At 46.9% G+C, this 14,733-nt stretch overlaps 1 protein-coding gene across 3 annotated transcripts in view; it reads right to left on the bottom strand.

The window, feature by feature from the left end:
* Positions 1 to 14,116, bottom strand: part of PAPSS1 (3'-phosphoadenosine 5'-phosphosulfate synthase 1) — a 105,064-nt gene extending 90,948 nt beyond the window's left edge. The window contains 1 exon segment of one of the 3 annotated variants that reach the window (NM_001082172.1): positions 14,057 to 14,116. In NM_001082172.1, coding sequence (NP_001075641.1) covers positions 14,057 to 14,116 — 60 coding nt within the window. 3 annotated transcript variants of the gene reach the window in all.
* Between the last annotated feature and the right edge of the window lie 617 nt (positions 14,117 to 14,733).

Raw genomic sequence — 14,733 nt, 5'->3', positions numbered from 1 at the left:
ATATTCTTAAGCATCTTTGGAAAGCTGGAGAGTAGTGACAAATTATTTCAATTTCTGTTTGTTATGGAAGGTCTTTATTTCACCTTGATTCATAAATGAGAGCTTTGCAGGGTACAGTATTCTGGGTTGATAGGTTTTTTTTCTCTTAAGACTTGGACTATATCTCTTGATTCTCTCCTAGCCCTGTAGGATTTCTGATGAGAAATCAGCTGTGAGTCTAATTGGAGATCCTCTGAAAGTAATCTAGCATTTCTTTTTATGCATATTTGAGAATCTTTTCTTTATGTTTTACTATTGAAAGCTTGACTACAATGTGTCACGGTGAAGCTCTTTTCTAGTCTTGTCTATAAGGAGTTCTATGTGCCTCATGTACTGAATAGGCCTTCTAATCCATTCTCTTTCCACACCTTCAGGAGCTCCTAAGACCCATATGTTGGGTTGTTTGATAGTATCCCATAAATCTTCAACACTATTTTTAATTTAGTTTCTAATTTCTTCTTTTGTTTTGTCTCACTCAAAATTTTCCAAACATTTGCTTCTAGCTTGGATATTTTTTTTATCTACCCACACCAAATCTGTTGTTAAGGTTTCCCCTGTATTTTTATTTGACATATTGAATTCTTTCATTTCTAATATTTCAGTTTGATATCTCCTCAAATTCTCAATTTCACATAACGAATTTTACATTCATGTCATTCATATATGGATCTAATTTGTGAATTTGCTTCTCACTGCTGCTTAGTAATCCTATGATTAATATTTTGATTTTCATTTCACACATTTCATCAATCACTTCATCTTCACATTCTAATATTGAAGTGTTGTAGTATTCCTTTTGAAGGGGGGGAGGACATGTTGTCTTCCTTATCTTCCTTTTTTAATTTCTGTTTATCTTTAGGCACTTGTGGTAATTTTTCCTCTGATGGCTTTTATCTTTGTACTATACCTCTGTGAATATGCAGAGGTGTGTGCAGGGTGTGGCTAGGAAGCTCTGATCCAGGGTGCTGTGAGTAACCAGTGGTGACAACCAAGTTGGACATGGTAGAGCTCTTTTTATCAGCAGGGAGGGTTTTGACAACTTCTGTTGGAGTAATCATACCCTCACCTCTTTTCCAAGGTGATCGTTGCCCAGGTGTTAGCCCACAGTGGGTGCAATCACTCATCTGTGTTGCCATAAGAAACCTCACAAAAAGATCTGTGCAGTCCTCAGTGTGAGCACAGATCCCATTGCAATGACTCCCACCGGGCAGTCAGGATCTGAGCATCTGGAGCCACTCACAGTGATTGCTCTGAGACCTAGCTACACCCTGTGCCTTCTTGTGCACTTACAGAGTTTCCCACAGTTTCAGCATACAAGACTCCCACAGTCACAGGGTGTGCAGAGGATCCATTCACCCCACTAGGACTGTCCTGTCCACAGAGAGGGCAGAGATGTAGCCAGAGTCAGCTTACCTGTGGGTGTTCTGCCCCAGAGCCTGTGATATGTTGAGAGGCTGGGGGCACCCAACAGCCCAATCAATCCTCCCAGCCGGACTCAAAGCCAAAGGAGAACACAGATGTTTCCCTCTGCTAGAATCTCTGGATCACACGGTTTGCACAACAGCTGCCATCTGAATGTTACCTTCTCCCACAGGTTGCCAGGTGTGTGCACCTGAGCTATTGCTGAGAGTACTACTGACAAGATGGCATCTTATCTCAGCCAGTTGCTGGGTGTGCACACACAGAGCTGTCACAGCTGCCGCTTATGCCTAACGTGCTGCCCACCCTTTCTCAGCCGGTTGCCACATGCTGTTGTTTGGGAGGAGGGGGTATGAGAGAAACATGCCCCCCTTTTTTTCCAGTGGGTCAGCAGGTACCATGTCTCTCTCAAGGCTCCAGGCCAAACTCACACCTTACTCTATTCCAGCTGTACAACCAGTGGCATGGGCTCCTGCAGTCTGATCTCACCTCATTCTCCAGAGCTGGCGCTTTCTCTGGCTCTCAGCTGCTGGAGTCATGTGCTGTGTCCCTGTTTGTGCTGCACATCTGCACCTTCCATATGGATCACACAGTGTTCCTCTTCCTTCTGTAGAATCTCCACTGTAGTTTTCTAACTCTCTCCCTGAGAATATACTTCCTACACTTCTTTTTTTTTTTTTTTTTTACTATTTACCCACCTAGGCCAAGAGCAGTACACCCTTCCCTATTCCATCATCTTGGAATCCAGGGGATATTGAATTTTGTCATATGACTTTTCTACCTCATTTGAGATGATCACAGGGTTTTTTTTTTTTTTTCTTCATTCTGTTAACACACAGATACGCTTGTGTATGCTGAACCATCCATGCATCGCTGGGATAAATCCCACTTGATCATGGTGCTGCTGAATTCAGTTTACCACTACTATGTGGAAGTGTTTTACATCCATCAGGAATATTGGCCAGTAATAGTCTTTTTTTATACTGCCAGTGTGAGCCTTGAGGTTAAAACTGCAGAGACTGGGCAGGCCCTAGGATAGGCTTGGTGCCTGGGCCCACAGCCTGCAGCCTAGTCCAAATAGTCTAGCCTGGCACCAGGATCTACTGCAATAGGCCAGGGCCCTCAGTCTGCTAGAGTGTAGACTACAGAGGCCAGACTGGAGAGGGGAGCATACCTGAAGCTTAGGGCTGTGTAGGCCAACCTACCTCTGGTCTCAAATTGGGCAGGCCCTGGTCAATGGAGAAATGGGGGACCCTTGGAGGCTATGCCCTCAGGCAACAGCATGATGGCTAAGGCTGCGGAAGATAGCCTGGTGGGGACTGGGGACAGCATGGCTCTGAGGCTGGCCTGGTTTGGGAACTGGCCTAGAACCTGAGGGCACTGCAGTTAGTCTAACAGTGTAGTGGATGTGGAAATGCAGAGTGTTGCTTGGTGCCAGGGCAGGCTTGCAGGCCCATCTGTAGATACCAGCCTGGAGCACGGGACTGTGGAGGCCTGCCCTGCACTGGGTTCTGCTGGAGTCGTCTCAGTGTTAGCATCTAAGATGAAGTCTGGTGCTCACTTAGCTCTCCTTCCCCAAACAGAGGGTTATTTCTCTCCCAACTTCGCTACCTGGGCTTTGAAGAGGGGCTACAGAGGTGATGTAAAATTGTCCCTCCCACCCTCCTCAATATATCTTTTTTTTTCCAAGATAAAATCCCAGTTTATTGCTGGATAACACTGTTTCACACATACATCAAACAGGTCAAAAAATAAACAGCAACTTCACAGACAAAGAAGAAAAGACAAATTTTATCTTTGGCCTTTTTAATCATCTCATACAAACCAGCTGGTTATATATAGTACAGCTAAATATACACAAAGTTGCTGGAATGCTCAGAATATGATTTTTTGTTGTTATTTTGTTTTTACAGGGCTTTTTTTCTGCTTTGAAAGTACAATGAACATGGTCACACCACAAGCAACGTCAGAAAGTAGAGCAGAGATGTTCTAAAGATTGCTTTGGGAGCTGGCACTGTGGTGCAGCAGGTTAAAGCCCCAGCCTACAGCACTAGCATCCCATAATGGCGTGGGTTCTAGTTCCAGCTGCTCCACTTCAGATCCAGCTCCTTACTAATGCACCTGGGAGAGCAGCAGTGGCTGGTCCAAGTCCTAGGGCCACTGCACCCACATGGGAGACATGGAAAAAACTCCTGGCTCCTGGCTCTTGGCTCCTGGCTTCAGATCGGCACAGCTCTGGCCATTGCAGCCATTTGGAGAGTAAACCAGCAGATAGAAGACCTCCCTCTCTCTCTCATTCTCTCTCTCTGCTTCTATCTCTCTCTGTAACGCTGTCTTTCAAATAAATAAAATAAATTATTAAAAAAAAAGATTGCTTTGGTCATCTTGAAATCATTAATAATGGGCAACCCTTAACAATATAAAAAATGTAGGGGCCAGCACTGTGATTCAGTGGGTTAACGCCCTGGCCTGCAGTGCCAGCATCCCATATGGGCATTGGTTTGAAACCCGGCTGCTCCACTTCCCATCCAGCTCTCTGCTATGGCCTGGGAAAGCAGTAGAAGATGGCCCAAGTGCTTGGGCCCCTGCACCCATGTGAGAGACCAGGAAGAAGCTCCTGGCTTCTGATCACCACAGCTCCAGCCGTTGCAGCCAACTGGGGAGTGAACCAGCAGATGGAAGACCTCTCTCTCTGCCTCAGTTTTCTGTGTAACTCTGCCTTTCAAATAAATAAATAAATATTTTAAAATATATATGTAAAATTAAATTAAAAATGCAAATTTTCCTTTTTAAAGCTCTTTTAAGAAAAAAAGTAGAGCCTGGAAATTTTGGTTTTCTTCCACCTCTGTTTCAAATTTACATTGTGATTTTGGTTGGGTGGTGGAGAGCACCTGAGGTCTGCAGATGGTGCCTATGAAAATCTGAAATACGGATCTATAAACCTGTTTCTTCGCAATAAGCGGAGAAGCAATCAAAACTTGCCAGCTGTGCATTAGCAGGAATTGAAACAAAAAAACAGGGTTTCAGACACTGATATCTGCATCTCTTGAGAAGCAGTGCTACCTCTCCACTTTAGCGCCCAGGCCTGGTGGCTGAGGAGAAGACAGCAAGCTCTCTGCTGGAAAGGGGTGGAGGCTGCTATGCACATCAGGCTACCCGACTTGCAGAACCTGCTCAACCAGGTCACTTTTGGTTTGGGACTTTTCCAAGTTAACACTGCTCCTGGGCAAGAAGAAACATGTACCTAATGAATTTCAAATTATTTTGGTCTTATTAAAATTTCCTCTGCTTTTCTTACTAAATTGCACTAGAATGTATAAAAATTGTCTGACAAGCTATAAAGTGCTTGAGAATATGAGAGAAAACAAAGGCTGGGGGTGGGGGGTCTGTTTTAATCACTAAAAAAAGGCCCTTTCAGTTTCTTGCCTCCTGTACTGAAAAGGATCCTGACAGCAAATGTGGTAGTCTTGGGATAAGGAGGCTTTTCTTTATGTATGCATGATATTGTTCATATTTAAAAAAAGAAAAACTTGGGGTCAGTGTTATGGCACAGTGGGATAAGCCACCACCTGTGACACTGGCATCTGAGCACCAGTTCAAGTCCTGGCTTTCTATTTCTGTTCCAGCTCCTGCTAATCCACCTAGGAACACAGCAGAAGATGGCTTGGGTCACCGCTACCTACACGGGAGACCCAAATGAAACTCCAGATTCCTGGCTTCACCCAGACCCAAATCTGACAGTAGCAGCCATTTGGAGAGCGAATCAACGAATGGAATCTCTCTGTCTCTCCCTCTCTCTCTCTAACTCTGCCTTTCAAATAAATTAATAAATCATTAAAAAAAAAAAAAAAAAACTTAAAGACTTGTAAGATTCTCCTGTATCCCAGTTTTCCAAGGTAAAGCAAAAGGCACTTTTTAAAAATATAAAATTGCAAGATGGTGGTCTTTTGCCTCTGTTTAAAACATCTAAAGATGTTATCAAGGTTGTGACATAGACACAGGAAAGCAGCAGATGGCCCAAGTGCTTAGGGCCCTGCACCCACATGGGAGACATGGAAAAAGCTCCTGGATCCTGGCTTCAGCCTGGCACAGTCCCAGGCCTTGTTGCCATTTGGGGATTGAACCAGCAGATGGGAGCTCTCTCTCTCTCCCTCCCTCCCTCCTCTCTCTGTAACTCTTTCAAACAAATAAAAAATAAATCTTTAAAAAAAAAAAAATAAGGAGCTAGAGCTGTGGCGTAGCAAGTGAGGCCACAGCCTGCAGTGCCAGTATCCCATGTAGACACCAGTTCGAGACCCAGCTGCTCCACTTCCAATCCAGCTCCCTGCTGTGGCCTGGGAAAGCAGTAGAAGATGGCCCAAGTCCTTAGGCCCCTGTACTCCTATTGGAGACCCAGAAGAAGCTCCTGGCTTCGGATCAGCACAGCTCCGGCCATTGCGGCCATTTGGGGAGTGAACCAGTAGATGGAAGACCTCTCTCTCTCTGCCTCTGACGCTGCCTCTTCATAACTCTGACTTTCAAATAAATAAATAAATCTTTTTTAAAAAATAAGATAAACATCTAAAGACCTTACATGCAATCTTGTTTCCTCTTTCTCCTCTTTCTGTACCCACTTCAGACAAATTTTTTCTATAATTCTGAACAAACATGACAATAAGGTCAAGAGTGAGTTACTTTCTTCTGACTCAAAACTTTATTGAGTCATCAATACCCTAGCTGCTATCCCCAGGCCAGAGAAATCAGAGTCATTCTTTCTTACTTAATAGTCTGGGTGCTTTCAGGAAGTGTTACCTGGTTTGGCATAAGTACTCATGAAACCCAGGCAATTCCTATAACATTACTCCTATATAATCTGTTATTTAGGCACCATTTATTACTTGCATTTTTTCTGCATGTTTTTTTTTTTTTTTTTTACCATCTTAGGAGGGTAGATCAAAGACTGGTTACAATTCCTGGCATTTTCCACAATGTGTAACCTTCTCTCCTGCTCCTTGTCAGTGCTCAGTAAAAGAGAAGGCCCTCATTTTAGGTGGAAGGATCCCCAACTCTGTGAGCTCCAGTTCCCAGTCTCAGCCTCCCCCAAAGCATTTATTTTATTTAGGATATGATTTATCATCTCTATGCAACCCGCAAGTGAGATGCTGACTGATACTCAGAAAACTTTAGTAGAACTGGGACAATTCACTTGGGACTCAACAACTAGCAATTCTGTCTCTAGGCTAATGTCCTATGGCCTCTCATATTTTTAATGTGCATTTTGTACAGTCTATAAATTTCTATCTTCAATACCCACAAAAGTGGCCCCGTGCCCCTTTTATGACCCACCTTAATTTCCACATGGACTGTTCTGTTATTTTACTCACTCTTCTATGGGGCAAATTAATTTCTCCTGTGATGTCATTCAGAGAATTTCAGATTTGTGACTTCTTTAGGAACTGAAGTGAAAGTTGTAAAGGCACAGAGCATACACCAAACGTCATACATAACTGTGGACTTTATCAGACATCTTTCACCCATCTCACCACCCATCTTAAGCTAACTGCAACAAGAAACCCGGAAATGATGATGCGTAGGTTTCTTTTATGTTCCGAGAAATGACATGGAAAAACTGGAGAGGCAGCATACAACATGGAGAAACTGTAGAATACAGTGTTTCTGATGCTGAAACCTTTAATTCACGGTTCACTGCTAATTCACTTTTGAACATTAACAAGTCAAGGATAGGTAGCAAAGTGAAAACTGTAACTTCCTAGAGTTGAAAACAACTCACAAAGGCTACTCCTAAAACCTTGCTACTGTAAAACAGGCTGTGAATCAGAATGAAAGTTACCTGCATGCTTCTCTGACCACCGTCAGCTGTCATGCATGCGCGCTCTGCATACACGCCAGGCTCACCAACTACTCTGTCTGAAAGGTTAAAGAACTTTTGAAATGCATTTAATGGACTTTTACATACGTATATCAAAACCTTCAATGGGAGGGTTCCTGGACAACCTCAATCTGGGAACCCTGGCACCAAGAGATTCCTAGAAGAAAGCCATGAACTCCAACTACTTACTCTTTCATTATTTGTGGATAGATCCCTTCTAGACCCTGGGGATACAATGAAAGAAGAACATTTCAGCCAAAGTGACTGATTAGAAACAGGTAAATGAGGAAATCATTGCATGGTGACAGATCCTGCCTGCCTCGTCAGACACAGTAATTATGGCAAACAAGTACATACTTCAGTTCTCCTCCACAGTTCCTGGCTCATGACTCTCTGTGCAAGGCAGGCCAGAGGTCATGAGACCCTACTCATTCCAGAAAGGACTAATGAAGAATTTGAAGGGACAGCTTTGCTTAGCTTCTCCACCCAGCAAATTAGCAATCATGTCTCTGCAACAAAGTAGCCATTATAAAACATACAGAGAGGATCCAGAGCTCCTGGACAGCCAGGAAGAGAGCCCTCAGGAAGGCAAACAGGAATTCATGCAGGTGCCAGGAAGGTGGTGCGCCCCAGCTCCATGGGACCCTGGCAGACCTCCCCTTAATCTGTCTCCTCATTTGGCTGCTGAGTTGTAGCCTTTAAGTTAAAGCATCCTCTATAATACATGGGAAATATAAGTGTTGTGTTTTCCCAAGTTCTGGGAGCCACACTAGCAAATTAATCGAACTTGCGGATGGGCTGGTAGGAATCCCAGCTTGTAGCTGGACAGTCAGAGTGTCTGAGGCCTGCACTCAAGGCTAGGTCTGGAGTGGGCAGTACTGGGGACTGGGGCTCTCAACCTGGGGGATCTGTCACTATCCCCAGATAGGAACAGAATTGAGTTGAATTAGGGAACACCAGGCAGTGCCCACTGCAGACTTAATTCTTTGCTTGCTGGCGGGAGAAATCTCTACACCTCCTGAGGTCCTAGAAGTTCTCTGTGCTGACTCTGCTGTGAAAGCAGCAGGAAACAGTAGGTTTTCCCACAAGAACTTCTGTCAGTGAAGTGGGATTTGCTAAAATAGCCCTGGGACGAGAAAGGATAAACAGGTGGGAATGCAGAACTCTGATGCTGGGTGGCCACGCAGTGTACGCAGCAGCAGGGCTGCAACTGTCACTCAGGGAAAGCTGGCAATGGGATTTAGAGATGGAGTCGAATCCCAGTTGGTTCACTAAATACAAAAGGAAATGCAAATTAACAAGAACCAGATAAACACTCAATTCTTGCATTGTGGTTATCTGCAATGGCTAAAATGAAAGGGGAACACTGCCCCTGGATCAAGGTCAGATATTGGTCTGTTGGAATTCAGCCTGAAAGTCACCCAAAAAGGGGTGATGGCCCAAGTGCTTGAGGCCCTGTACCTACATGGGAGACCTAGATGAAGCTCCTAGCTTCAGGCTGCGCCCTGGCTCAGCCCTGCCCAATGCAGCTATTTGGGGAGTAAACCATGAGATGGAAGATAAGATATCTGTGTGTGTGTGTGTGTGTAACTCTGCCTTTCAAATAAATAAATAAATCTTTAAAAAAAGAAAAGTACGTATTCAGTGAAAAGAAAGGGCAAAATCAAGAAACCCTTACAACTAGAGAATGAAGGCCTTTTCTAACCGTGTAGAACATATCATCAGCTCCCTGAGGCCCAGCAAAAAGGGGTTCTGAGACTAGCTTACTTAGGAGCAGTAGCCCTGGTTTCAAATGCTGCAGAACAGAACCTGTTTAGGCTAGCACAAGACCCACAGCTCACTAGTGAACAGTCGCAGGCAGCTATCTGTGTCTGTTAGTCTATGCCTGTCTGTCTGTATGTCTGTCTAACACACACACACACACACACTCACACTCACACCCCCAGCCAGCCCAGTGGGCTGGATTAAAGCCACAGTGGAGTGTGTTTATCTGGGGGCCGTGCACCTCAGATGAGGCTGCCGACGCCCGTAATGTGGCAGCAGCTCTAAGGTGACTGTAACATTCACCCACTGAATATGCCCATTACCTAGGCCACGATAAATGTTCTGATTAAGGGAGCCTCCCTTCTGCACAGGTCCTCCATGTGACTCCAGAAGCCTCATCTGATTTGCCATCTCAACTTTTTCAGTATGGGTATCACTGATATCCGAGACATTAACACAGTAAGAAGAAACTGGGGTCAAACAGCTCATCTTCACAGCACAGAAATAGATGAATGGGACAGACTGAGGGTGCCCTATGATGCTGCCGCAACATGATGAAAGGGGATGGACCAGTGAGACCTACTGCTGCCCACACCCCCCACCCCCACCCCGACCTTAGAGGGTCCCAAGCAAATCTGCTGCATTTTTCTGTTTGGAGGAACTTTAAAAGCCAAAAGGCACAAACTGCAAGGAGGTTCTGTACTGGAGAAGCACCTGGGGCAATCGCATGGTTAAAGATTACCAGACAGGCAAGGCTCTCTCCCTGGCCTGACCTTCAGCTGGGAGGCTACACAGGCACACAAGGGAAAAACGTCCAGGTCAGGGAGAGGCAGTCTATGGGGGACTCCTTGACACAGGGGCCTAGTGCACTGAGATTCCAAAGCCTGGTGGCAAACTTGGGAGAATGGGAGCTACAGTTAGGTTGGGAGGATAAGGAAATGCCAACAGTCGATGGGAATGAGGTGAATGTTCGGATAAAGATTAGAAATTCTGAACACACTTGACAAATCTAAGCAAATGACTGGAATGGATATTATGACTGACTAGGGATTGCTTCCCACACCTAATACTGTGAAAGAGCAGTGAAGTCCATCCTCAGGCCAGACTGGACACACTAAATAGGAGCCATTAGAACTCTCAGAAGCCACTGGTGTAGCAAAACAATGGAGAGGACCTGGTGGGCAAGCAGAGATTGCCAGGAGGGTGCTGGTACCAAGGAAGCATCTGTACAATGGCCCTGTGTGGCCAGTGAGAAAGCAGCATGGCCCCTGAAGACTCACAAGCGGCTGCCAAGTTGCACTGCCCACAGCCTCAGCACCCCCGGATACGGCTTTGACCATCCAGAAAACACAGCAGGCTCCAGCAGACTGCTACTCGATGACTGTGCTTGCCAGCGCTTTCTTCTCTATTTCAATGTCAGAAAAAAAGCCAACTGCATTTTGCTTTCCCATGGGAAGGACTCAATTTTACACTGATGGTGCTACTACAGGATTATCTGAACTGACCTTCTTACTGTCACAATTTGGGCAGGAGGAGGAGTTTGGACTTGCTGCGGTTCTCAAGTGTAACATTACACTCTGTATCTGTGATGTTCTGATAATATGTGAAACGGATAGGACTGACTTGAATGCAACGGTGACTCACAGAATCCAGCAAAGATCCAAGGGGCTGCCCACATGGTGACATTCCTAGGAAATAACTGGGCAGGAGCCACCCACAATATTTCACAAGCAACTAAAGTTAACTACTGCAGTGGGCATTTGACACAGCAATGTAGATGCCACCAGGAACACCTACATCTCACATCGGAGGGTCTGAGTTCTAGTCCCAGCTCCACTCCTGATTCCAGCTTCCTGCTGATGCACATCCTGCGCAAACAGTCGGGTCCCTGCCACCCATGCAGGAGACCAAGGCTCAGTTCCAGGCTTCTGGATTTGGCCTGGCCCAGCCCTAACTGTGGTGGGTGCTTGATAAGTGAATCAGGAGATGGAAAAATCTGTCTTTGCCTCTCTGCATTTCAAATAAAGTGAAAATAAATAAGTTAAATTTAAAACAAAAAAAAAGGAAATAACATTTGGCTATCCACACCAGCATTTGGTTTATTTGGATTTTTGGAAAACACATATTCTATATCTACACATCTTGCTAGCTCTGATCTATGAGGCTATCTGAAAGAAAGCTGTGTCTCAGTGGAGACCTGAACAGAGGCAACCCATGTTTCAATTACAAAAATCAGAAGCCCTCTCAATACCTTTGGGCCCCTACCATCCCTACTTTGACAGGATTTTGGAAGTCTATCCTTGGCAATCATGTGGATTGAAGCTTATTGCAGAAGCTCATGAGTGCCTCCTAGTGGCAACCACTGGAATTTGGGAACAGAAAATTTCCACTAGCTACTGCCCAGTGCATACCATTTGAGAGACAAACACCAGCTTGCCGTTGAAACTGGCTCAATGACAGAAGGCCATAATCATGAAACCTGAGATACCCATATGTCTTGGGTGATACCATAAGCTATAAGACATCTCTGTGCCTCAGTTTCTTCATCTGTAAAATGGAGGCACTGACTGTGATAAAGAGTGTAACAGTAAGGCTAAGCGCTAACCCCTTTAATCGTCACAATATCCCCAGTGGGCATGATCTCCATCTTACAGATGAGCAGAGGGGTAGCACGGAGAAACTCAGGACTAGCCAAAGGTTATGTATGTAATGATAAGCGGAGCCTAGATTCGAGCCAAGCAACAGGCTCCAGGGTCCTTGCTCTTAGGATACCCACCTCGGAAATGTAAAACTCCAGCGAGTTAAGGAATCAAAACTGAGGGTCATCTTGTAACGCTCTTCTCTTCATTCCCTAAATTGCATCAGGTCCTCCTTCCTCTTCCTTAAATATTATTTTTTTTTTTTTTGACAGGCAGAGTGGACAGTGAGAGAGAGAGACAGAGAGAAAGGTCTTCCTTTGCCGTTGGTTCACTCTCCACTCTTCTACTCCCATTGCCACCTTAGCCAGAGCTCCACCCACTCACTCTGGATGAATTAATAACAAGCACGCCTGAAACAGGGCTCAGGGTTAGGCATGCTTCACATCTATTCGTTCAGATTTTGGTCTCACTCCTGGTCTCCAGGACTGCCACATCCCACATCCGGGCTCTCTTCCTGCATTACCAATTTACCCGGGGATGGGAACTTCACACTCCTATAGGTTGACCCAAGTGTGTGAGAGAGATGGTGGGAGTTCTATTTGGGAAAACAAAAGACTTCTGAGGCTCAGAAAATTTAACATTCAAGCCTTGGCAAAAATCTCCCACAGAATCAAGTCTTAACTCTGCAGCCTTCCAGTTGCATAACCTACCCCACCCTACCTATTCATCCTTATCTCCACTCTGCAGCAAAAAGTCCATAGCCGTCAAACAAGTCTCTTCATTGTTCTTGGAGTTAAAAAAAAAAATTCAGTAATTCCTATTCCCAGCACTCATTCACACAGCTCCCCTCTGCTTCAGAAATCCGGAGATCCTCTCAAAACACCCAGGACAAACTAATGCCTCCTCTAAATTACAATAAAACTTCTGTCTTAAGCCATTCACGGTGGCCCCATAAAGACACATTCATCGTCTAACAAATGCCATTTACAACCATAAGCAACCGGAAGGCAAGCACTAAGTCCGCATTTTTCATCTCCATTTCGAGCACAGGTCTCCACGCAGAATATGCACTGATTTGACAAATGGAATAAGTGAGTCACAATAAAAACTATCTGTAAGTACCCCAAAATACTTCCAAGTAGCAAGAGCAAGACTAAGTCCGAGGTTTAAAGCAATGATTTCACTGCACTTTGGAATTCATTATCTGCTTTGCTCATCAAAACAAGCCAGGGAAGGACATCCTACAACATCCTTAAGCGAGCTGATGTTCAAGGTAGTCAGTGTCTTTATGCAAGATCACACAGACAGTCAACGGCAAAGCTGGGGCCAGAGCCCAGGCCAGGAGTCCAGAGCCCTGTCCACTGTGCGAATCCCCCTGTTATCTCCTCCACACCTTTGTTAGAGGCATTCAATAACTAAAAGGAGAAAGGAATTCCGGAGAATCCTTGATCTTAGCAACAGACACGGAAATTCGAAAGCCTGAAATAGCTTCCTCCCCCCCCCCTTGACTCATCATCAGCAAGTGACGATTGTTTTGCACAACTGCGTTGAAACCTCACGATTCGGCTGCACTGTGAAATAACAATTCTCATCTAAATCCAAAACGAGCGTCTTTCCAGCCTCCAAAATTGGACGCCGTCCCCACACCCCCACAATGCTCTAACAAACTTAGCTGTTTCTGCTCAGACAGTAATTAAGGAAAAGGAAGTAGCCTTCCGAGGACACAGACCTTGACCAACACCGCCAACGGCAGTCGATGCAGAACGTTATAAACCATTCATCTCCCCACACCTCGCTGCCACCAGGAACCCAGTCCCCAAAGCTGTTATTTCACACACACACACACACACACACACACACACACAAAGAACCTCAGTTCAGAGCAGTCTCAGCTGTGAATGGCCACATTGTTGGGTGCTCTGCCTTCACACGGAAACTCAGACACGGAAAGACACGGAGAAGGAGCCGGCCAATAGCACCCGCGGAGTCAAGAAAAAGCAGGCACACCGGGCAGGGGCCCGCCCCCGCCGCCTCTGCGGAGCTCCGGGCCACTCCCGAGGATGCAGGCGCCCCTTCGCCCCGGGGGCAGCTTTCCGCAGCCGCCAGCCCGCGGGTGCAAGATTCTCCCTCAGGTCTTGTGCGGGCCGCAGTGCGCAGCCCAGAGCCGCCCTCTGCCCAGCTGGCAGCGGCGCGGCCCGGTACCCATCCCCTCGCGCTCCCGGGAGGATGCAGAGGAAGGAGGCGCGAGGGAGGCAGCAGCCCCCACACGAGCTGCCGCCCGGGGCAGCCTCCGCTCCTCGCTCCGTCGTCCCCTGGCCCCACTCACCCAGTTCTGCGCGTTATTGCTCAGCTTGACTTTCTTGCACAGGCTGCCGGGGATTTCCATGGCTTCGTAACGCGCGCGCGCACGGATGCCCGTGTTCTCCGCGCCCGCAGGGTAGCAGCAGGGCAGGCCGGCGGGGGCGGGGCGGGGGGCGGGGCCTCCTCCTGGCGTCGGGGCGGGTGCGCGCCGACGTGCGCGCGCCGACGTGCGCTCGCGCCCTGGGCCCCGACTGCGCGGCGCATCCCACGGGGCTTGGAAATGGGTCCGGGGCAGAGGTGTGTGGGCGGGGCCAGGCGGTGGGCGAGACCCGGAGGCACAGGCTGAGGGGCGGAGCCCCAGCGCTCACACCCTCGCGAGCGCGCACGACGCTCCTCCTCCTTCAGCCTGAGGAAGGGCGGGGCCTGGAAGACTGTCGTGGAAGCTCAGGGACCTCTTCTGGCGCCAGGCCCTGCTTTGAGCATGCGCGGAAGCTGGGACCCTGCAGAAAGTGTCTTGCAGGTCGTGCCGGGGGCCCTGTCCGCGGAGGCTGATTGGGGAAGACCGCAATTTGTGCTGCTGCTCCCTCAGCTTTTCCTCTGCAAGCCCGGCCTCTGCCTGTACCCATGCCAGCCCGACCACATTCTTTAAACGTTTCCAGCTTCTGAAAGGGAAGAATTCCCCACATGTTGCGCTCCGCTGTA

This window comes from Oryctolagus cuniculus, chromosome 8 (genome assembly GCF_964237555.1).
Source record: "Oryctolagus cuniculus chromosome 8, mOryCun1.1, whole genome shotgun sequence".
Lineage (NCBI taxonomy): Eukaryota > Metazoa > Chordata > Mammalia > Lagomorpha > Leporidae > Oryctolagus > Oryctolagus cuniculus.
The sequence above is the reverse complement of the archived record's forward strand: the minus strand, read 5'-3'. Positions and strand labels throughout refer to the sequence as shown.